The sequence below is a fragment of the Alternaria arbusti genome, assembly GCF_024043155.1.
Source record: "Alternaria arbusti strain BMP 1465 chromosome Unknown scaffold_6, whole genome shotgun sequence".
Lineage (NCBI taxonomy): Eukaryota > Fungi > Ascomycota > Dothideomycetes > Pleosporales > Pleosporaceae > Alternaria > Alternaria arbusti.
In genome coordinates this window covers 201,121-224,186 of record NW_026249946.1, presented here as the reverse complement: position 1 = coordinate 224,186, position 23,066 = coordinate 201,121, and the positions used below count along the sequence as shown (strand labels likewise).

At 51.5% G+C, this 23,066-nt stretch overlaps 9 protein-coding genes across 9 annotated transcripts; 3 read left to right on the top strand and 6 right to left on the bottom strand.

The window, feature by feature from the left end:
* Positions 1-1,120: 1,120 nt before the first annotated feature.
* Positions 1,121-2,530, top strand: J4E86_005256 (uncharacterized protein; the record flags this gene model as incomplete). Its single annotated transcript, XM_051445791.1, has 2 exons — positions 1,121-1,685; positions 1,737-2,530. 2 exons carry the CDS (start codon positions 1,121-1,123, stop codon positions 2,528-2,530), a joined length of 1,359 nt encoding a protein of 452 aa, XP_051302558.1.
* Positions 2,531-2,972: 442 nt separating this feature from the next.
* J4E86_005255 (uncharacterized protein) lies at positions 2,973-4,307 on the top strand (the record flags this gene model as incomplete). Its single annotated transcript, XM_051445790.1, has 1 exon — positions 2,973-4,307. The coding sequence occupies one exon, from the start codon at positions 2,973-2,975 to the stop codon at positions 4,305-4,307; it is 1,335 nt and encodes a 444-aa protein (XP_051302557.1).
* A 652-nt stretch (positions 4,308-4,959) lies between these two features.
* Positions 4,960-6,280, bottom strand: ACRTS1 (Cytochrome P450 monooxygenase acrts1; the record flags this gene model as incomplete). The annotated part of the gene is made up of 3 exons (XM_051445789.1): positions 4,960-5,434; positions 5,486-5,860; positions 5,922-6,280. 3 exons carry the CDS (start codon positions 6,278-6,280, stop codon positions 4,960-4,962), a joined length of 1,209 nt encoding a protein of 402 aa, XP_051302556.1.
* Positions 6,281-7,023: 743 nt separating this feature from the next.
* On the bottom strand, positions 7,024-13,081 carry J4E86_005253 (uncharacterized protein; the record flags this gene model as incomplete). The annotated part of the gene is made up of 4 exons (XM_051445788.1): positions 7,024-8,379; positions 8,438-8,790; positions 8,852-11,098; positions 11,818-13,081. 4 exons carry the CDS (start codon positions 13,079-13,081, stop codon positions 7,024-7,026), a joined length of 5,220 nt encoding a protein of 1,739 aa, XP_051302555.1.
* Positions 13,082-14,384: 1,303 nt separating this feature from the next.
* Positions 14,385-15,406, bottom strand: J4E86_005252 (uncharacterized protein; the record flags this gene model as incomplete). The annotated part of the gene is made up of 3 exons (XM_051445787.1): positions 14,385-14,585; positions 14,645-15,110; positions 15,165-15,406. 3 exons carry the CDS (start codon positions 15,404-15,406, stop codon positions 14,385-14,387), a joined length of 909 nt encoding a protein of 302 aa, XP_051302554.1.
* A 1,229-nt stretch (positions 15,407-16,635) lies between these two features.
* On the top strand, positions 16,636-17,547 carry J4E86_005251 (uncharacterized protein; the record flags this gene model as incomplete). Its single annotated transcript, XM_051445786.1, has 1 exon — positions 16,636-17,547. One exon carries the CDS (start codon positions 16,636-16,638, stop codon positions 17,545-17,547), a length of 912 nt encoding a protein of 303 aa, XP_051302553.1.
* Positions 17,548-18,892: 1,345 nt separating this feature from the next.
* Positions 18,893-19,261, bottom strand: J4E86_005250 (uncharacterized protein; the record flags this gene model as incomplete). Its single annotated transcript, XM_051445785.1, has 2 exons — positions 18,893-19,005; positions 19,066-19,261. The coding sequence occupies 2 exons, from the start codon at positions 19,259-19,261 to the stop codon at positions 18,893-18,895; spliced, it is 309 nt and encodes a 102-aa protein (XP_051302552.1).
* Positions 19,262-19,528: 267 nt separating this feature from the next.
* On the bottom strand, positions 19,529-20,010 carry J4E86_005249 (uncharacterized protein; the record flags this gene model as incomplete). The annotated part of the gene is made up of 2 exons (XM_051445784.1): positions 19,529-19,722; positions 19,785-20,010. 2 exons carry the CDS (start codon positions 20,008-20,010, stop codon positions 19,529-19,531), a joined length of 420 nt encoding a protein of 139 aa, XP_051302551.1.
* A 561-nt stretch (positions 20,011-20,571) lies between these two features.
* Positions 20,572-22,112, bottom strand: J4E86_005248 (uncharacterized protein; the record flags this gene model as incomplete). The annotated part of the gene is made up of 4 exons (XM_051445783.1): positions 20,572-20,628; positions 20,683-21,812; positions 21,867-22,019; positions 22,070-22,112. 4 exons carry the CDS (start codon positions 22,110-22,112, stop codon positions 20,572-20,574), a joined length of 1,383 nt encoding a protein of 460 aa, XP_051302550.1.
* Positions 22,113-23,066: the final 954 nt, after the last annotated feature.

Below are 23,066 nucleotides of genomic sequence, written 5' to 3'. Positions count from 1 at the left end.
CTACGGATTTCCGATCCGATCCTGGTTGCCATCACGGCACATCATGGCACATTGGCGAGTGTGCCAATATTTCCTGCAGCATCCTGACGTCGGTCATATCGCCAGCACACTGTGGACTCTGCAAGTTCACAGCGGACGCCCTGTACAGATAGCATTAGGCTAATTGGCCGCCTGTTCTGATCCCGATGGGGCCGCATAGGCATCCCGCGAGCCCCTGTGTACTACCAGCGTTCGGCGAGGGTGAGTACAAATTCTCCGCCAAATAAGAGAGCCGGCGCTATTCTACCTGCCGATTCTGCAAGCTACTGCATAGTGCACCAAGATATGATGTATCTATTACCGTCACCTAACCCCTGCTCTATGTACGGGAGATGTGTAGGCCACAGGAGTCTGCTTCGAGAACTCTATCGCATTCGTTCTCACATTCATTGCAATGGTTCAGAAATTGCGACTGACACCGTTCGACAGCTCCACCCATCCACACTTCTTCGATGACAGGAGACCGCGCTCACCATTGTGGCTTGATCGAACCAAGTGAATGTTAGCTGCTAAGAGCAATCGATAACGCCTCCTTTATCATCGCGATCACTACCTTAATCCTGGGGAGTTGGCCTTCGATCCAAGTGAATTGCTGGCGCCCTGTGTGGATACAAGTGGGTCACTCGAGCTGTGCCGAATACCAAAATGCCATGAATATGACTCGCTTTCAAGTGCTTGGCCGCGGAGCACCACGACTCAGGTAGGTAATGGATAATCCGGAAACATCTGATTGGGTTGCTGCGCTCTACCTTATCCTTGTGTGGATCTGTAGCGGCATGGCGTTTTGACTAAGTCTCCCCCAGTTCTAGTTGGCGATCATGATGACAACCGTACGAAAATGGAAGCGCAACACACTTCTTCGGCGACTGTTGATGAAGATCATACTCAACGTGGACGGTGCCAACAGATACCATCCATGCAGGCTTTACCGGAGCGGTGGAGAGGGTTAGAAGCAGCTGCGCGGAGTAGAAGTGTATAAATCCTCTTCACCGTGTGTTCCACATCAGTTCTTCAGCCAGAGCCATCACTTGCTCCACCTCCCCTCCTCTCCTCATACCGACAATCTTGTACTACCAACATCATGAGGTTCACTCAATCAGTCACTCTGGCGTTGCCAGCCCTCGCTGCCGCCTACCCCGGCATGATGGGCGCGAACTCCCGCCCAGAGATGGAGGAGTTCCTCCGTGGGGAGATCAAGCGTGAACAACTTGCGAACCGCGCCGCTGAACCCCAGCTGCTCAACCCAGTCGGAAACCTGTTGGGCTCGCTTGGCGGCGTTGTTGATGGGCTTCTGTCCTCAGTCGGTCAGGCCATCGTCAAGAAAAGCAACCTGCGTCCTGAGCCTGGCTACGAGTTCAAGGCACCTGGTCCCAACGACTCTCGTGGCCCATGCCCAGGTCTGAACTTGCTCGCCAATCATGGTTATCTCCCCCGTGATGGCTACGTCACCTACGGACAGGTTTTGGAGGCCACTGGGCGTGGATTCAACATGGGTGTAGAACTTGCCACAGTTCTAGCCACGTTCGCTGTCTTGGGCAGTGGAGATTTGGATGGCTTGTCCTTCTATCTCGGCTCGGGAAAGAACGGAATCGGTGGTCTCAACAGGCACTCTGTTGTCGAAGCTGATGTTTCACCCAACCGTGAAGGTATGTTTGCTGACTTCTCAAGGCGGAACCTGAACACTAACATTGAGACAGATTACTACATGGGATGCGGTGACAACCATCATCTCTCTTCCCGTCTGGTGAAGCAGATGGTCGGGTATGCTGCCCAAGACCCCAAGAAGGAGTTCTCCATGGATGTCATGGCCAAGCACTACGCTAAGTCGGCCGGCTTCTCCAAGGACAACAACCCCTTCCTCTACTACTTCCCCTTCCCCCAAATCGTCTCTGTCGCCGCCTTCTCCTTCTACCCCCAGTTCTTCTCCAACGGTACCTACGGTGCCGGTGGTGTGCCCAACTACAAGAGCATCATGAGCATCATCGGTGCCGAGTATGATGAGAAGACCCAGGAGTTCAAGTACGTTCCCGAGCGCTGGCCCGAGAACTGGTACCGTCGTGACACCCAGTACGGCGCGGTTCAGGCCCTCTCCGACGGCTTCCTCCAGATCTACCCCCGCAACATCATCGTTCCTGGCGTTGCTCAGGTCGGTACTGGCAAGTTGACTGTCCAGACCCTGCTCTGCGATGTCTACCAAGGTCTCAACTCTATCACTCCGCTTGCGCTTGGCGGTACCGAGGAGAATGTCGCCAAGGGTGTCTCGTGGGCTCTTTCAGTCCTCGACCCCATTCTCAGCAAGACCGCGCTCGGATGCCCCGACAACGTCGTCTCACCCAACTTCGGACTGTTCCCTCATTCTCAACAGGAGGGTGGCCCTGTCAACCCCCCGAAGGTCCCGTCCGATGCTTGGACTGGCGACAACGTCTACAACAAGGTGTACTTTGGTGGAAAGAATGCTCCCACCAACCCCACGTGCAGCCACTCTAGTTAGATAGCTCTTGGTTGGAACGAGAAAAACTTGTAATAATTAGCGATATCCCAAATTTTGACACCTCTCCTTTACAGAGCACCCTAGACATTAATAAAACGATCTTCATACAATTCATTCTTGACCTGTTGCTTGTGAATGACCTTCGATTCGACTATACTATTACCATAGCAATTCGTTAAACACTTCACTTTCTTTCTAGCAATTAGCACACGGGCTCTTCACCACAAAGTACTGAAGTAGTGCGATGATTCTCGTTACTTCAGGTCGCAACTATTGTCAACGCTTCGTACATTCCATTCATTGCTGGAATTTGTGTTTGTGAAATCGTAAGTTTTTACAAAGGCGTTGTGAGCTGGCCGATATTTCCACTACCAGTAGACATACAGGAAGTTGCAGTACCGATCTACAAGTACACGTGTCTTCAACTCACTCTACTATTATCATGGACAGTCTACTAGAACCAGAACACCAGCTGCCCACCCCCTTAACGTACCTGCACACTCTCCTCGCTGCAGCGGAGGACACACATGAAGCTCGCAGTAAAGTCGTCGCCGCATACGACACCATGTTATTATACGCACTCGCTTACCCAAGGAAACGGGCCCTGGCTCTGAACCTATGGACGGCGAATCTAGGGGCGCTCGCTTCCACGCCCTCTGGAGATTTCGGACAAGCGTGGCAGGAGCTAATGGAGCGGCGTGAGGAGCTGATCGACTACATGGACAGAGAGCAGATGGACAGAGAGCAGATGGACAGAGAGCAGATGGACAGAGAGCAAAACGCAGTGTTCATGGATGTACGCGTCGATGCCTACACTCAGCTGTGGTTGAGGATGCTGCAATTAGGCTACGACGGGCAATACGCTGCTTTCCTGACCCAGTTGATAGAGGAACAACCCCATTACTTCGACCGGCCGAGCGATATTGACAACTTTGTGCAACAGCGATCGCATCCAGAGGACTTTCCATATTTGGGCGACTTACTGTTGATCCCTGCACCGGCCACTGGACACCTCAAGACGGCTGAGTCTGTCCTTAATCTCTTAGTCCACCACATCGCATACATTTGCGACCTTTTCGAGAAAACAGATTACGCACCCAGTCCAGCGTTGGTGGAGGCTTTTGCAGAGTATCGCGTCGATCAGCTGTCGCGTATGTTTGGCGATCCAGGGAATTACATGCCGTTGGATGCGCGCATCCACTGCGCTAATATAAATCATCGTACTATCCACGACTTTGTTGTTTTGCGAGCGAAGGAAATCCTTCAAAGTACAGAGACAGAGCTTCTCAACTGGCACATGTACAAGTGGCTTGTGCGATGTGTAGAAAGCGTCTTCAAGGATGTGCCTCGAACCACAACCCTGTTCGATGACCTCAGTCTTGGCGTGGGAAGCGTCGAACAGAGAAACTACATCCCGTTTCAGACCGCAAATTTACGTGTTCCTGATCGCATTATACAAGCATGGCAAGAGGAGGACCCTGCTGAGTTTGAGCCTGCTTCATTGGAAGACGTAGAGTTCGAAGCGACAGGACCTCGTATCCTGACCAAGAGCGTGGCTACGCCTGTCCAGCTTGGGACTGAAGCCATCTGTCCAGTCGATTTGGAGCGCTTTGACGTCCGCAGCGCAGATACGGTGGCTTGGAAGGTCGGATGCGGCCATGCGTTTCATGCGCAGTGCTTGGAAGATATGGTCAACGGCGTCGAGAAGAATAGCAATCGCTGTCCGCTGTGTAGAGCGGAGATCTGTGATGCGAGAGAGCGGCGTCGTATTGAGTAGACACTGGAGCCTACCTAGGTACATCAAGATGAAAACATGCAAAGTAGGTGACCCAGCGTCAACGTTGGCTTCAAGGTATTTGGTCTCTGTCCTGTATGAGGTGGGCGAAGGAGAAGCTGATCAGAACAGGCGGCAGGAATCCACGCGATAGCGCTAGCCCCGCCCCAGACTTCATTACATAGCGGTCGCGCGTCGTGCTACAAAGTCATCTGCAGTATGCATTACAGGGTAGATTTGTCCATTGAGCGCGCGTCGAATGCGAACCTGGATCAATATTCATTTACATAGAAGGCAATGAGACTGTACATAACTGAAGGCGGGATAAGTTATTCCCCGGGTAGACGCGGCATCGCCGAATCAAGACTAGCCTCAAGACTGCGCACGTGCGCACGCGTGACGCGTTGTGAAAACATGCCATCTACAACTGACGCCAAAATTGACGTTCCCGTGCATATCAGCTCTTCAAAACGGCCTACGCCTAATCCTACAAATCACATCACTCTGAAGCACAAACGTCGCATTATGCGTCTTCCAAGGCCCATCATGCGCCATCTCCACCGTAAACCTCCTCAGTATCTCCGGCACCACCTTATACATCTCCGCATTCGAAAGCTGTGTACAGCACCATCATCAGTAAACGCGACAACAAACTTTACCCCAGTTGTCGGCAACTTACATGCTTCCCAATGCAAGTTCTAGTCCCCGCGCCAAACACCAGCATAGCTTTCTGCATGGCTCTGTACTGTGCGTCGCTGACGAGCCATCGCTCCGGACGGAACTCACACGCGTCTTCGCCAAAGACCGATTCGTCGAATTGCGTGACCATGGCATTCATACCGATCTTGAAGCCTGCAGGGATGTGATGACTGAAGAGATGCAGACCACCGTTCGGCACGTACCGCGGCATAGGCACGCCAAACGGCGGGAAAAGTCTTAGCGACTCTTGGATGACGGCCATGAGGTAGGATAGCTTGGTAGCTTGACTGTACTGTACGGGACTGGTGAGCGTGCTGTTCTGAAACGCATCGTCGATCTCCTGGGTTAGTCTTTCCATCTTTGAGGGATGTTTCATGAGGAAGTAGAAGATTGCGCGGAGAGCACCGGAGGTACTGTCCGAGCCGGCGATACTACCATGTATTAGCAAAAAAAGGTTCTTGGTGTCCACGGCTGGTGCTTACACGGCCGCCCACATCTCAACATGAATCTTCTCGATCGACAGACTGTCTGCCTTCTCCCGCATAATCCCTAATAACTGCGACAGAACATCCGTACAATGCGCATTCGCTTCTGCCCTTTTCTCCTGCGCAACACCTGTTTCCCGAACAGCAGTCTGCCCGATACCATCTACAGCCATGATAGCTTTGAAGACTTTGGGGATCATGACGCCCATCTGGAGGAGGTACCCGCGGCACCACAGAGGCGCCATCGCGATGACGGAGCTCATCGGCATGGCGGTATGTACGGCGGCGATGTAATTTCCATAGTCTAAACTCGTTTCCAGGAAGCCGAAGGGCTGGCCGAAGAATACGGCGCCTACGCTGTCGAAGGAGAACCTGTACGTGTGGGTCAGTATGTTGTTGCAACCGAGGAGGACATGTGACCTGGCGCACTCACATTTCCAGCCATAAGCCAAAGTCAACGTCTTCTTCACGATCTGCAAATCCACCGAGCCTTTTCCCGAACAATGTCATCAATTCGTCCAAGGCCCGCTCGTTCTTCAATATGCTGCTCAGTGTGTACACTGAGCCGACGGTCCGTCGGTGAGCTGCATGGTGTTTCTCATTGTCATCTGTGAATAAATCGGGGCTGAGCCCAAGGTTCACCGCTCTATATGTGAGGTACCAATCGGTCTTTTCAAGTGGCTGCTGCGTAGGATATATGGTAGGGATAGCACTTGGGTCGCTGACGTGCACTTCGTCCGGTGCTGTGCGCACGATTGGGCCGTGTTCTAGCACGTAAGACGCTATTAGCATGTTTTCTTAAGGGCCCAGAACTTGATGTTGTTCCGATACCAGTGTCTCTTTGGAGAACATCCTTCAACTCGTATCGATGGGAACACTAACTATAACACGTCAGCTCTCACCCATTGATCGAGAACGGGAAATCCGAACCTTTTATGCATTGCGCGCATATGCATCTCCAAATCCCCCTGATACATGCGATACATGAGCCATGTGCGGGATATCGCAGGCCAGATAGGACCTGGTACTTTCGCAAGCGGGTGAAGCGTTCGCGCACATGTGAGCCAGCCTATGCTGTAAAGAATGGGGATATAAACGAAGAAGACAACTAGGAAGTTCCAAAGGTCAAGATCTTGGAATAGCGCCATGGTTGAGGACGATGGTCTTAGTAGAAAGAATGCGGAATGCAATCAGCTCAAGAACTCGTCAGTCCAGTGTCAGCATCATGAGGGGTAGTTACACAGCTGGCCGTTCGCGTAATCGTTCTCAGGCCTGCAAGTCAATATACAACCTGTGATAAGCGATTAGTGCGCTAATGCAGTCAACCTTGAACGTGTAGGGTTATTGAAGAACAAGTGGTCAGAGCTTTGGAGATGTTGCTCAGATTAGCCTTGAGCGCTTACTTTGTAGCACTTGGCCAGCGATCGACACTGAACAAGGCAAGATGTTGCGAGGTCTCCCAGTTGTTCGGATACTGAGCTTGCACCCATGAAATGGTATTAATCCTTGTAAATCGTGATCCAATGACTTTTCCATCATCCAAAGCTCGCATACCCCTCAGTTAAGGTCGCACTATTTGGTCCCTCGGGCTCCATGCCAGCAACTATCCCTCTCATCCGCACGAGCAACTCTGCAACCCTAAAAGGCTTACCAACAACATCGTCCATTCCCGCAGCCATAGCTTGCTCGATCTGCTGTTGGCGCACGTTGGCCGTGACCCCGATGATTGGCACCCGCTCCTTCAACAAGCCCTGTTGCTCGAGCTTCCGTATCTCGGCAACGGCCGTAAGTCCGTTCATAATTGGCATCTCCCAGTCCATGAGGATGAGGCTGAGTTCGATGGGCAGTTCGCCATCATGGAGGTCCTCTCGCGCGATCGCGTCGCCAGTAGCTTGATCGTGTTTCCACAAACTGGTCTTTGGTAGGAAGTCAAGGGCTTCTTGACCATGGTTGGCAACGCTCACAACACATCCCAAATTGCGCAGCTGTTTGGCGAGAACGCGCTGGTTGATGAGATTGTCTTCCACTACAAGAACATGCAGCGTATCTGGTATACTCTTTGTGCGCTTCAATTCTTGCAGATCGGGGCCTTCTGGTAGTCCTAGCGCTTCCGGCCGAACGTGAGAGTGTTCAGTCTGCGAGGATTTCGATTGCACCGACGGGCGGCGGGCTTTTGGACTGGCAGAGTCTGATCTTTGACCTTGCTCGCCTGTGGATATGCGCACGGGAGGAGACGGACGCGTTAGGCTTACAAGCGGTATCGGGCGTCTGTGCTTGATCTCTTCTGGGAAAACATGCGGAAGACTGCCTTTTCGGGCTACAATAGGTCTCGCCCGCCGTGATTTGATGTAGAAGGCAAACGTACTGCCTCTTCCAGACTCACTCGCGACGCCGATTGATCCGCCTTGTAGTTCGGTGAGACGTCTAGATATGAATAACCCAAGGCCAGAGCCACCGTAGTGTATGTGCGTCCGAGGTGAGGCTTGTGAAAAGCGGGTGAAGAGATTGCACTTTTCTTCGTCGGAAAGTCCACGGCCCGTATCAGTGACGGCAAATTGAATGTAGAATAACTCTTGAGCTTTCTTCCAATCTTCTTCCAAGTGGGGATCTTGTCCTACTAGCCTCTCCTCGTTATACTGTATTCCATGTAGCGTCGAGACGGGTTCAGTGCTACTGGCGGCCAGAGTCACTGTTACACGCTTGGTAGACTCCAAGCGCGTGAACTTGATGGCATTGGTGAGAAGATTGATCAGAATCTGCAACACTCTTGTTGGATCCAGAGATGCCCAGTCGATCTCCATGTTGCGATAGGATTGATCCACGTTCAACACGAGGTTGATACCTGCTGCTCTTGCTTCTGCGTCGAACATTTTCACTGCGTGCATAACCACCTATCAGATTATGAAGTTAGTCTATGTAACATACGTGTCATCAGATTAAAGGTCTTACACTCTCGGGTTGCGCAATGACCGGTGTCATATCCAAGAGACCCGAATCGAGTTTGGAGATGGTGAGAATATCGTCGACTATGTGCTTCATGTGTGATGCGCAAACTCCTATTGTCTGGGCAGCGTCAAGGGTAGACTCGATGAAGGCTGTCCACTCGTTTGGTGTGGTGTTGTGGCGCTCTTGGTAATCTTCTTGGGGATAGGAAGACGTGATAGAATCCGCGCATTGCATGATGGCGCTGAGAGGGTTTCGCATCTCATGACTCGTCGTGTCCAGAAAGTGTTCTAGGTGTTGTTTGCCTTGCAGTGCGCTGTCCATGCGTATCTTTTGAATGCCTTCCGCCCACTTCTGCTCTACATCGGGCGCGGGTGGTCAGTGCATGTATCACGGGTCATCGTACATAGAGTTGCTTACTGGATATATCTGTGACATTCCCAACGACCTCGACAAGATCGCCATTCGGACCCAACTCTGGGAAGGCTGAACACAAAATCCACTTAAAGTGCTGGGTATCCTCAGTCTGCGGCTCATCTGACTCTGACGGCGGCGTCCAGGGCATCCGCGTACGCAGCTCAAAGATAACTGATTCGTGATTCATGATTAGTTTTGCGAACATTGATTGGCAGTAAGCGATGTCCTCTTCGAACGCGATTTTATGCCATGCCACGGTGGCGTTGTCATCAGAGGATGCGATCTCAAATATATCATGCCATCGTTGATTACGGTAAGTGTAAGTTCCTGCCGGATCAATGATAAATATGCCTACGTCGGATCGTTCCGCGAAGCGCTGAAACTTGCTCTCTTTGAGTTGTATCTCCGCCATCAGATGTTCTTGGATCTGAGCAGCCTGGATGATGGCGTTTTCTCTTTGTCGGACTTCATCTTCAAAAAGAACGATGGAAGCAAGAGACGTAGCCAATAACCGCACCATGACATGTAGGTATTGCTGGTACTCTTCGTCGAAGGGGCGGCGCGGATTTATGCCAATTATGAGAAAACCTTCTACCTGGTTTCCAGTGGTGGGTATTATTGGACAGATGACCAGGGTGCGACAAGGGTCACCATATCCTTTCCAGTCGATGCCTTGCAAGGCCCTTGTTGGATCGGGAAGGTCCTCGACGTGAACAACGGTCGCTTTCCCGGACTTGGCGGCACGACTGAGGAACGGCTGGAGGATGTAAGAGTCTTCGTTGATATGGATGGTCGCGGGGGCGATGGAATGGTCAGCTGAAACGCCAATGGTACCCTTGAGAACGCAACCTTCCAACGGAGGAATGCTACCGGGTGATGATACTGAAGGTATTTGAGCGCTAACATGCCGCTCGGCAGCATATAACAAAGCAAATGGCACATCTTTATCGTTCAAGCTCAGTGAGCGCAATGTAGTCTCCCAAAATGACGGAAAATCTCTGGCATTCGCACTCTGGGTTCCCATTGCGACCAGACTAGAGACGCGGCGCTCGAGGATACGGTGGTTGGAAACTTCGTAGAAGGACTGGTAGTAGGCTGCCACCTGGCCGTCCGTGTCCAGTATCGGGACGAATTGAAAGGACCAGTGTGTCTCTTCAAGGATCTTGTCTCTCTCGATGAAGAGGAGCATGTCAGGTTCGGCTATTGACTCGCCTGTTGATTTGATGTAGTCTACCAGAGGCTGAAACGAGACCCAGTGATCAGGCGCCTTGACGCGGACACTTTCGCCCATGCATGGATGGAGGCTGCCAAGGAGTTGGACGTATGGCTCGTTGTATAACATGATGACATCGTCGCCCCAGAACATGACGGCTGGCACATTGTTACTGAGTACTGTATTCGCTACGCAACGCAGATCACTAGGCCATGAACTCATTGGACCCAGGGGTGTACTTGCCCAATCCACACTGCGGAAGTACTCGATGTGCGGGCTGGTTGAGGTGAGTACATCAGAAGTACAGTCGAAGGACGTGTGCGGTACTGCGCCTTGGTTTCCAGAAGAGCTGGTTCCGGGCTCGGGCGTTTGTGGTATCTGAGCAAGCGACAGCTGGGGCTTGATGGGTAGTGCATCCGCGCGATGCTTGCTCCCAGGCCAAGGCGTTTTCCGCTCGCGTCGGAGTGTGCGGTGGCTCTTTCCTCCTGGGGCGGCGTCGACCCACAGCAGTCGCGTTGGCACTCCGCTGACAATCTTGTAGCGCCCCACACTTGTCGCATTCCATACGTGCCCTTCGAATGTGTATGCATTGCCGTGTTGTTGTAGGTCCTCCTCAATGCCTTGCCCACGAATCCAATTCCGGAAGGCAAGTTGCGGTCCCGAGCTCTGCGCGAACAAGCTAGTCGACTCGTCGCCTGTGATCTTGGTCATAAGCCCGCCAACGGTGTGAAGCGCCGTGTTCGCATACACGAGTTCTATAGTGTGGGCTTCATCGTGGCCTAGGGACGAGCGTGTTTCGACGGCGAAGGTAGGGCGGTCGTCGCGGTCGAGGGCTTCGAGGAGCGTGAAGTCTGCTAGCTCTCGCTCTGCGGGCTTCAGCTTGGGCCGTGAGGTATCGAATGGTGGTGGTGAGCCATAGCCGGTCGTCCCGTAGTAGTTGCGATGCGCGAGTAGTTGCCCGTTCGAGGCCATTTCATCCGGCGCAAAGACGAGTGGCGGAAGTCGACAAAACACACGACCGCCGCATTGAACAGACGCTGGAGCAGTGCTTTGCGCAAAAGGTGATTACTTTTGCCTTTCGTTGCTATCTGGTGAGCTAGTGCAGCTATTGGTCTGGCCGCTGCGTCTCTAGCTATGATGACTGAAGCGTCTCGGTCCGCTAGCTGGCGGCTGCACGCCCTCGCCGAGATCTTCAACATGGCGTCATCGTGATTTAGAGTTGTTGACGAGCTTCTTCATCTTGAGCACTCGTTGGGTGTGTGCTCGCCGAGAGTTTGACGGTCGTGTTACTATCAGTTCACCTCGCTCCAGATTTCGGCGTTGCTGCCCTGCGGCGATCATGCCCTTGCTGCCGTGTCATTGCGCTAACCCGCAAAAATACTATTGCACCCAGTCACATGACGCCAAGCCGACCCCGCCGTGCCATCCGTTTACTCAACACTTCGCCTGCATGGACCTTCACTTGACGGAGTCGCCTCATCATTCTTACATTAATACTCTAGCTTGCGATAGCATATGATGCACAAAATACTTGTCAACACCAGCGTCTACATGCGACGTCCTACTCAAGGGATTCCACAATCTCCACCCTCTGTCAGCTGTGAAGCTTCATCTCGAACCTCGTTGTCCAGCACTGCGGTATAGTCGCGGGCCTTACATATACTTGTCCTACATGCCGGACATCTGATCTCAGGAACACCGGGATACACCCCGTTCACCACCTCATCCAAGCACCCGCGATGAAATGCATGCGCACAGGCCTTTAGCTGCACGCACACGTTGTCAACGTCCGTGTAGTCTTCAAGGCAAATCGGGCAGTGCTCGGTCGCTTCTGGCGTGCTCACCACATCGCACAACCCGTCGGGATCAATGCGTGGTCCGGTCGGCACTATCGGGACGTCCACACCAGGGCCATCGTCGAGAGTGCGATTAACGTAGGCTTCAAGCTCTTCGGTAACTACGTCGCCCATAGCTGCAGGGCGTGTCCAGGAATGTCTACAATCGCTTCTAGTCCCCTCTGGTGCACCTACCATGTGCAGCTTCAGCAGATTTGCACGTATGGTGCCATCTGGATCTGCTTTCAAATGATCGACCTCGGCCAAGGCCCAATGGAGGAAGGCAATGTACGCGGTTGCATGTAAAAGCTCCGGTGGTACAGCATGGTAGAGGGCATGTAGTGGGCATTGCCCGACGTACTCGATGTTACCCATGGTATTGACGGTCGCCAAGGCCTCACGCACAGGCTTGGGGATGTCTGAAAAGGGATTTCGCAGCACTAGCTTCGAGGACCGATTTAGCACGTCATACCCTTCACGCAGCACATCCGCGACCTCTTCGTCGGGATATCGATCACTAAGGCCCAGTCGATGATCGACGAGGTGAACGTCGATGGTGTTCAGTAAGAGCCAGAGAAAGTGCTTGATGACATGCTCGATATTCTCCGCGGCGTATCCATCTTGGATGCGTATTTCGTCCTCGAGAAACCATGTCAGACCGGGCCACATGAAGGGGTCTTCTTCGTCTTCGATTGCCTTCTGCTGCAATTCAAACGTGGAGCTGCGATAGACTGCTGATAGCTCGTATTTGGGCCACCAAGTCGTCCACTCGTAGTACTTCCACAGCTCAGGCCCCAACGTCCCATCGGTGTCCGCCTCGGGATGCGTTGCACAGCTGAAAAGAAACCAGAGGCGGTCGTTTCGATGCTTCTTTTTATCTACAGGACCATTTTCCACCTTGGCCAGTTCGCGTACGCACAGATCGAAGAAGTCGTCAAACGGAATTTCAAGTAGCTGGCGTCTTATTCCGCGAGGAGAAGTGCCGTAGTGTACATCATGGATAAAGGATTGCTTTGCGTCGGCGCGGGCTTGAAGGTCAAGTTCGCCGGTGTCGGTGAGTCGAGTATACGTAGCGTCCTGTGCGGCCATAGATATAGGCCGCAGGATATGCGTGTTAACGTCTATGAAGTCTTTGACACGCGGTCTGAGCAGGGCTGTTAGCCAGGGTAGTGGGGTGGGTTGCATGCTGCCGCGTGTGATTGGGGTTGGGTTAGATGTCGTCATTATGGATCGTAGGACCGTCGAGTGATGATTCAGTGGAATTCGAGTAGATCCTGTGGTAAGAGCGAGTTTAGTACCAAGACTTTCGGGAGAAATGGGATGTAGTGGTACAGTTAAGTAGGAGCATTGTGTGAAGTACGACATGACTCTTCGATGAATGTACAGTGAACATACCTTCATGTCACAGCTTCCACGGCTTCCACCAGTGAAGATGCACCTCTTTTTGGCGAGCAAGAATGAATTGGCAAGATGCATTAAAATCGTTGCAACCATTGCTACGTAACGAACCATTCACTCATGTTACTCTCAATCGCACTACCAGACTTCTCGCACGCCTTTTCGCAACCCCAGCATCGCTGGATATGAACGATGTCAGAAGTCGAGCTAACCGCTAGTCATATAACTATCAAGATGCCAGAGTTCAGATCTCTGCTAAAAGGATATAACTTTAATTAATGTTGCAGTAGACAAAAACAATGATTAAACTCCCGTGTTGCAACAAAGACGTAAGAGTGGTTTGTGTTGTATGTTTGTTAGTGTGATGAATAGAACGGGTAGTTCGCGCAACATTAGCCACTTCACTAGAGAAGAGAACAGGCTTTACATAAGTATAGCCTACTACTAACCTGTTGTCTAATTCAGCGTTGCTTACTACTTATTACAAAGCTACGTTAATTAGTTAGTAGCAAAATTAAAAATTAATAAATCTGAAAATCCCCCAAGATGCTCAGACCTCAATTTCTGCCACACCAACGACAAAGAAAAGAGCAAAAAAGATGTGTTGTGACCTAACCAGGGGTCGCTTTCTTGGGCGTCAGCGGCGGTATTTCGAATGGACGACTCTTGTGAGCCGGGTGGAGTGAATACTTACAACCTGGAATCTCTTGATATCGAACTGAGTCGTAGTCAAGCGCCTTGCCATTGGGCCATTAGGCCAATCTATTGATTGATGGAGATGTGGGAAAAAGCATCGTACTAGTACTTGGTTCTGATTGTTGTTGCCGTCGGTCAGTATTTGCGACAATTGTCTGCTTGCTGGGGTGGGTGGTCGCAGTGTAGCGTGAAAGAGTTTGCGCTTGTGGTGGGGTTTCGGAAGGCTTCGGCGGGGTGGGGCACGGCAAACCTGCGAAAAGACGCGTTTGGTTTGAAAGGGATCACGAAGATGACGCGACACAGAACAAGGCTATGCATGATCGTTGTATTTACATTCGATATATCGCATCTGGTCTATCGATTCTTACCCGTGAGGCTGCTCACGAATGCACGACTAAGCCCTCGCTGCGGGCTGTGTGAGAGTGCTTCCGCCATCGGGGTACAAGACCTGCTCGTTGAAGAATACACCACCTGGACCAGCCAGCAATAGTACTGTCGCAGCCATGTCGGTGTCAGCACCAGGGCGACCAGCGGGGTTGCTCATGCCGGACTCGATGCGACTCTTGTTATCTTCGTCGGAAGTGCCAGTGGTCATCTACATCGTGTTAGCTCGACCTTCACGGATATTACATTTTGAACTTCGGAGTTACATACCTCACTTGGGAAAACACCAGGCGCAATGGTGTTGACGCGGACCTTGGTTCCCGCAAACGTCGTAGCCAACATACGGCTCAAGTGTGTAGCAGCCGCCTTGCTCGACGCGTATGAGAACTGGCCGCTGCTGCTTCCCTTCATGTATCCTGAGATACTGCTAACGTTGATGACTTGCGAGCTGTATCCAGGAGTGACCTTGCCGCCCTTAGCCAATAGAGGCAGGAAGTACATCGACATCCAGAAGATGCTTCCGACGTTGGTCTTCATGGTGTCGGCCCAGTTCTCGGGCTGCGACTTGAGGAAATGGTCGGAGATAGCTTGGGCGTCTTCCATGTTTGGCTGGCCGTTTGCGGAGAACTTGGTGTTGTCGTCGCGGGCGATACCGGCGTTATTCACGAGGATTTGGATACCTTTGGGCTCTTTTTGGCACATCTCTTCGTAGAGGCGCTTTACATCGTCCTTCTCGCTGGGTAGTGTTAGTATCGATACTCATGATGGTATCGACGAAGAGTTTGCTTACCTGACATCTGCCTGAATGGGAATGATTTGGCCTGGACCACCACCGCTGTACAGCTCCTCCGTCTTCTTCAGCACCTCGTCACGTCTTGATGTGATGTAGACCTTCGCGCCGTTTGCGACTAGCGCTTGTGTGATCATCAAACCGATACCAGTTCCTCCACCAGTAACGAGAGCGGTAACATGAGAAACATCAAAGAGCTTTGAGCCCTTCAGCTCATCAGTGCTAGCCTTGCCGCCACTCATGTTTCTGACGATTTGATATGTAGTTTTGGGGATGAATTGATTTGTTCGTAATGTGGATGTGATAGATTTGGAAGCTGTGGGAAGGTTTCTTGAGAAGAGTCGGAGCATGTTGAGATATGTTTATAGTGGTTGCGACCTTTATGTGGTTTAAAGGTGGAGGAACGATGTCACAGTCCAATGCGAACATGATGACGTTGAGACGACGCATGAGTGCTTGTAGAGGGGGTCCAATGCATTAGGCACTGGCGCGACGCGTCGATGCGTGCGATGAGCGCTTGCATTCATCGAATTCTGCATTATCCATCGTAGAAGCGCACGCCACCAACAAGTAGCATGCCTTGGCTTCAATTGATGCTGGTGAAGACGGCAATCACGGCTAGAAGCGAGTTGAAGACCGATGCCGCTAGACATGCTACAGCTAGACAATGGCCTAGATGCGCATAGATGTATCGTAGATGCCTCTATTGTAGTGTTGGCCTGTCTACATAAGCTCAGTGCTTCAGCGCTGTTTCAGTCGCATCGCCAGTGGTCGCGAACGCTTCGGTTCGTCGCTTGGGATGGGTCCGCGGACGAAGCCATGCAAGTTCTTTGGCGTATGGCCATGTTTGTACAACTAATAACGAACATATACCAAGGTGATACTGGCATCGTGAGTACCATGAAGAGCTGAAGTAGAAAGGTGATGGTGTTGAGCAGCGTTCCGCTACGGATATGCACGAGGTATGACGCAATTGACCCTCCGAATTATCTCCGCACCATCTCCGGACAGTTGCTCATCCCTTAATGAACGCTGGCTTAGAAACCACGCAATTGTTACAAACCACCACGCCAACCACTGGCAAACGAGCGCGCATTGTCGAATAGCTACCTCTAGCACACAATTCGCGTACTTTGTCAGCACGCACACAGTCATTGGACGATGGGCATTAGTAACACAGCTTGGCCTCGGGAATAGAGCTATGGCATCATCGCCACAGAGATGCCGAATGAGGGGAAGCCCCGGCGGATGAAGGGCGACTTGACGTCGCAATGGTAGGAAGCATTTCTAATCGCATAGGCGTATATAACAGCATCGAAGCTGTCCTTGATCATATCCGATATCCAAACAACTTACCGTACAGCCACTGATCCAGCAGCCACCATCACCACCCTCGATCTAGTCTTCGCAAACCTTAGACCATACCCTTCTCATTTCGATTGCGAACAAATCTAGCATAACAGTCACCAAGATGACGACCACCGCCTCTCTTCCGACACCCGCCCACCAACTCTCCGACCCTACGCCCACCACCAGCGATACAACCTCTTCCGACGTCAACTACCAAGGCCTGCCCATCCCTCGCGGCCCCGTAACAGCTTCGCTGTCCTTCTACAAAGCCCCCGAGGACGGCTCACCACCACACAACTACGTCGAGCCGCTCCCAGGCGTGCCACAACGGAATTGGGGCGACGACTGGACCAAAGTCGAACTCAAGGATCTACGAGGTCAGGAGCAGAAATTCACTCTAGACAACAACGCCTTCGACACATACCAGAACATCAAGAGCGGGCTGGACAGAGATGGCTTCGCAGACGACGACGCGGTAAAACGCGTATACTACCCAGAAGTAGAGCAACTGCTCATGAAGAACGTACAAGGCGCGCAAAGAGTCCTCCTCTTCGACCACACGATCCGCCGACCGACCGGCAACCGCAACCCCGTCCAGCGCGTACACATCGATCAAACACCTTTCTCCGCCGCCGAACGAGTCAAATTCCACCTTCCTGACGAAGCCGAACAACTGCTACAAGGACGGTACCGCATCATCAATGTATGGCGGCCGCTCAATGGACCCGTTATGGGCAGCCCACTGGCGGTTGCCGATAGCCAGACAGTGCGCGACGGCGATTTGATACCTATTGAACATCGCTACCCTGACCGCAACGGGCAGACGGCGGCTGTGGCGTATAACCCGGGGCAGAAGTGGTACTATTGGTCTGGCATGACGAATGAGGATCGTTTGCTGTTGAAGTGCTTCGATAGCGATGAGAATGTAGGTCAGTGGGGACGTGTACCGCACACGGCCTTCGTGGACCCAAGGACACCAGAGGGTGCGGTTGGTAGGGAAAGTATTGAGGTTAGGGCGTTGGTCTTTGGTTAAACGACATCTCACAGCAGTCTGTATTACATCTCATTCCATCGCGCGGAGTCACTGTCCCGCTTTCATGTGCCCAGCGTTTTTATAGTCAGCATAGTTCTGTTCATGGTAGTTCGTAATGATTCACACATCCTCGTCAAACTCTTGTGGTCTTTGCTCATGCGAGGTGTTCTGTTTTATCATGAAGAGACAGGGATGTATTGTTTGGTTGAGGCGCAACACGTCTCTCTACCTCTCAGTCAAGACTGCTGAGCTGTCCACATCATATGACGACTCAGCTCCATCGACATTTTGGCTTAGTCAGACTTCACTCCCTCAATTCTCCCTCAATTCTCTATTCCAAACGTCGTCTGGCCTCGTCCAACCTTTGGTTGAGTACATCATCCAAAGCCTCAAGTGCATCGCTCTCGTATCGCCCTCTCCCGATAAAGTTCATCGTATTGTCTTCCGCTAGACCGATGTAAGCGTTGTATCCAGGTCCTCTCGAGTTGGGCCCAAGCGTGAATTTGAGGTCCTCTTCCCCGCATTCGACGCCTTCAGCTGCGAAGATCATGAGGACCTTCTCTAATCAAGCATTAGCATGCTTGTGCCAATGTCCGCGAATCCCTGACATCACGACTGGATCTTTGGGTACTTGCCTATGAGGCTCTCCTTGGTGATCAGCTCTTCTTCTGTATATTCTCCAGGGGTTTCCTGCCGTTCCGCTACTTGGCGCTCATCGCCCTCTGCAGGAGTGTAATTTGAGGTTCTACCCGGCATGGTGGACGTTCGATAGTTTGAATGATAAGTATGGATAAGAAGTCGTAGACAGCGATAGTAGGTAGTGTTGGTGGTGTTTGTGGAGTTATTCTGATGAGGAAGTGATTGAATTTATACCCAACTGTGAGTCTTCATTGCCAGTCAACATCTTGTCGGTCAAGTCACACGTGAGTCAACTTCGGAATGTATGATCCCTTTACAGATGCACATAGTCTTTCGAATAGGGTGACACATAATATAGGGCACGCCTTGGTATAAACAGTGATATACACGTTCCCATTTATGAATGATTCTATCACGAAGGACTGCCGTCTTATGAACACCATGTCTTATTTGCTTCTGATACCTATCTAACGATCAGAATGTAGTCTCATCCAATTCCTTGACCACCTTCCCAAGTACAGTCCACCCACGTCATTTTGCATGTACCTAGTCAGACGTTAGAGGACGCTGATTGAGTAGCTGCTCGTTCCTACTACAATTTATTGGAGCTCTTCCAATTCTGAATCTCTCTTTCGATTTCTTTGACGACTTCCATGCTGAGTTTGCAAGGGAAGCCTCCTTGTCGTAGCTGCATCCTCCTGGACAGTCAAAAGTCTGGCCGGACGATGCCCAGCGTGGGATATTCGTTCTCTCTAATCTTTTCGAACCGGACGATGAGTCGGTTCTTCCCGAACCATTTGATCTCAGTAGTGTTGTTCGCTAGCAGCGTTAGTCTTAGTGTCCATAGTTCCTAGGCCTTCTTTGCGACCAGATGCTTACTCAAGTATTTCAAGCGTTCTCTCAGTTCATCCATATGCGCTGCAGACAAATTTGGAGAAACGCCCTCTTTGGAAGTGTGCGAGTCTACGGAATGTTGAAGCACTGAGAGTTTGACTTCGAAGCGAATGGGTTCATTCGCTTTGGGTGTCTTGTTATCCTTCTGCCGGAAGCGTGTAATGGCGGGGTAGCATTTCATGATTTGGTGCTTCGTTCGAGGGAAAACTATGGATTCCTTTTATCGTGGCAGTGTTTAAGAGGACTCGAATATCTTCATCGAAAGAGACATCGTCTCTTGCGTCACCCGTGACTTTACCTACTCACAGTCATCGAGAGCTAGAAAGCAGAGTCAGACCAAATACACGTAGATACACAAGAACAAATTGTAAGAGTCACTCTTGGTGGCCTGCGCACTTGGAAGTATGACTTGCAAAGCCAATAAGAACAATGGCATGTAGAAGTAACTCTATACGACTACCATAGGCCGAAGGCGCTCCAAAAACTGCTTGTTTATATAGCACGGAGTGTCATGCTTCTTAACGTCCTCGTCTTTGCCGTTCACTTCTCGAATCAGAAAGACTGTGCCTCCCTGCGTTTTCTCTGTCACCGTGAATCTCAAACGAATGTATCTTTTGATACCCGCCCAGTTGTTTCGACTCTCTATAGCTATTACGTTAATGACTATGGGCTGAACAGCTTATCAAATTGTGTCATCAACTTACCCAATCCATCCAACAAAGCCACAAGTGCCTTGACTTGTTTGCGGTACCAAAAGGCGATCAAGCAGCCTCGGAAAGTTCTGAAGAGTCCGGTTCGTGACTTCAGAACACGCTCGATATTGGTAAGGCGATATTCAAAAACGAATGTGGGTTCTGCCGCTTGTCGCTCATTCTCGTCATCAGAGGAGTCTGGTGTTTGTGGGATTGGCTCTTGGTCTCTTCTGGGCATTGTGCGAGAAATGTAATCAGCAGCGGCAGCTTGTTGTCTGGAGGAAGGTTTCAGAAAGGACATGATGGTGTACAAGTGTGTGATTGAACAGATTCCTCTTTTGTATCGGTAGTGACTCAACGAGTAGTCACTGTATTGACTCATGCGCGGGAAGTGAGTGCCACACAACAACTCGTTGGTCCCCAGATGAAATGTTCATAACCTACATACCCACTCTGTCAACCTCATGCGAGGGTGATCAATTGTAGTCACAATATTACACGGTGGTTCGATCAGATGCATATAACCACAAGTGAGGAAGCAACCAGAGAGCAAGTGTGAGTGAGAGATCACTGTATAGCCTTCCTAGAAGTTTCGTGATAATAAGGGCGTGCTACTTGGTCTGCGCTGGAACAAACATTGTGCGCAGAAGCAGATTGTGATTTTTTTAGGTAATAAAGGAGTGTGGTGCGTGTCGCTAATCATGTAGGAGAACAGAGCCCGAGACGTGTTGAAACGTCTTATCTGAAAACTCTTATGCCGACTGTTGAAGTCTAGTATAACTCAGTGAAGCGTTGTTGTTTAGTAGTCGTCACCCCGAGAGACAACCTCTTTGCAATTGGGCCTGAGCAAAACAGTCTGTGAGGTATCGAGTCAGTCATAACCTTCTGATTCCCACGGGCAATAACTTACATGCTCAAACTGCGCAATGAATGACCCTGGGATATCCACCAGCGGCGCATATGCCTGGACGATCCCACTGTTCACCAGCGTTCGCATACCGAGGTGGTATTTCTCCACACGCGGCAAACGTTCAAGCTGACGGCGAGCAAAGACCAGAGTCCCAAAGTTCTCGTCGATGGTCTTCAATAGCGATCTCGCGGACGAATGATGGAGGCCGGCAGCGCTGACGCCCTCGTTGCGTCCGTAGCCGTATACGCCAACATCGTCATGAAGATACGCTTTGCCGGTGCTACCGAAGGTTTCGATCGCGAAGATTTCGCCTTCCTCCATGCGTTGAGAAGTCTTGGTCTTGATAAAGGGAACTTGCTTGTCGCCATGGATACGGTAACGTAGGATGTTGTGGCCGGTGATGTTACGCACCGCCTTCACGGGAATGGTCTTCCCTTTGAGCTCGACTTCGTAACTTTCCATGACCTCTTGAATCATCTCACTAATGTGATCGATCCTTGCGTCGATGCCTGCTTCTTTCAAGCCTGTATTGGTAGCTGCCTTGACAGAAGCCAGTAGGTTGTCATACATCGGATTGGCAGCCACAGTGAAAGCGCTATCCACGATCCTGCCGTTAACATGCACGCCGAAATCGACCTTGAGGACGTCGTCGTTTTGAAGGAACAATTCCTTCGCTCCCGCATTAGGAGTCCAATGTGCGCCGATGTTGTTCAAGCATAAGCCTGTTGGAAAGGCGAGGCCAGCTTTGAGACCATCTCCAGTCTCAAGACCCTGGTGGCCAACAAGCGTACGAACACTGTCGTCAATCTCTTCGGCGATGCGGGTGAGAGACGCGCCGGGCTTCGCGATAGTCTGTACGTACTGGCGCACTTGACGGTGGACTTCAGCAGCCTTGCGATAGTCCTCAAGGAAGTCTTCATCCATGTTGTCCACAGCGGCCAGATGACGAAGCTCTCCAGCCGTGGTACGCTGAAGGTTCTCATCCTTGATGGCATACTCGACAGTCTGACCTTGCGGGTATTTTTGGCCCTGGTACAGATCGGCTAGCGGCACCCTCGGGGGCGCTGTCTGCTGTGTCGGTGACACCTTTTTACTCTTTTTCTTGTTGCGCTTTCTTTTCTTCTTCGCGCCTTCCGATTGTCAGCGTCCACGGGTTAGATTAAAGTCACGTGATCCCAGCTCACCATCGTTGTTCTTCACGTCAGCTCCAAGCTTCGCGATATCATCGTCGTCGTCTCCGTCTTCATCCTGCCCTTCGAGTACGCCTGGAAGCAGTCCGCTAGCGGCTGCTGGCTTGGGAGGGTTGATGATAGCGATTGCAGCGTCCGCCGACGACCCTGTCAGCTGTCAGCATAGGTGTTCTCGGAATCGCATCCATCGCGCTCACCGTCTGGGCCTTGGCGATGATCTTCTGGAGACTTTGACCCCATGACTGCTTCGAAGCGATTGTCATCAAGCTTCCGAGCTACTGTTGGTGTTGGTGTTGGTGTTGGTGGTTAATGAAGTGGCGCGGAGCTACCTAGGTGACACGGCGGGGCCTGGGCTGGGCGCGTGACAACGGTGTGCCTTTGCACTACCCCGTCCTGCCACCAACACGATGTCGCACAAGACCAACATCAATTCCTCGCCTCAATCAAAACTACGAACAAGACCGAAATTTAGCCTCGGACGGCCAAAATCGTTCATTCCAGACTTTGACACTTTTGAAGGCGCATCGAACCCGAACGGGCCCCTCTCATTGAACAGTGGTACTTTGCACACCAGCAGGGTAGAACTTCCGTAACAAGCGCAACATTCACGCAAGGGTATGAGGTGGTTGCCGTTGTTATTTTTGATATAGACATGTCAAATGCTTCGCAAACGCGATGAACGATGGAGACTATCCGCGCGTCCTAGGTGACCTGGAGAATTCTGCCAACTGGCACTGCAGTGCACCCTCGTGCTATTTGCAAACCTTAGTTGATGCGCAGTAGCCCCGTTCGATCACCCCTCTGATGATACAGACATTCAAGACTGAACCCTCGATCTTACTAAAAGATCACCTGGGCAATGATACCCCGGTGGTGGACCTCGAAGTTGCCGAACCCCCAACAACAGCTTGTTCAATGCTTCTGGAATTGTATCGCCCACTGCTGCAGCACTAAGTGGCTCTCCACCAGCTGAAGATACAACACGCGCTTGATATCTCTGGGTTCCCCTAAAGCGGTGCACGTATTCCCGTTCGACGAGCACCTTGAAGGCATTGAGGGAGTTCCCCGACAAATTTGGGTCCCAGACATCTACGTTGCGACACAGGCTTTAGTCAGTAGAGTCCGGGTAACGGCAGTAACGGGCGTAGTTACCGATGATGTCTTGCTTCGTGCGCTCATACTCAGGGCCCAAAG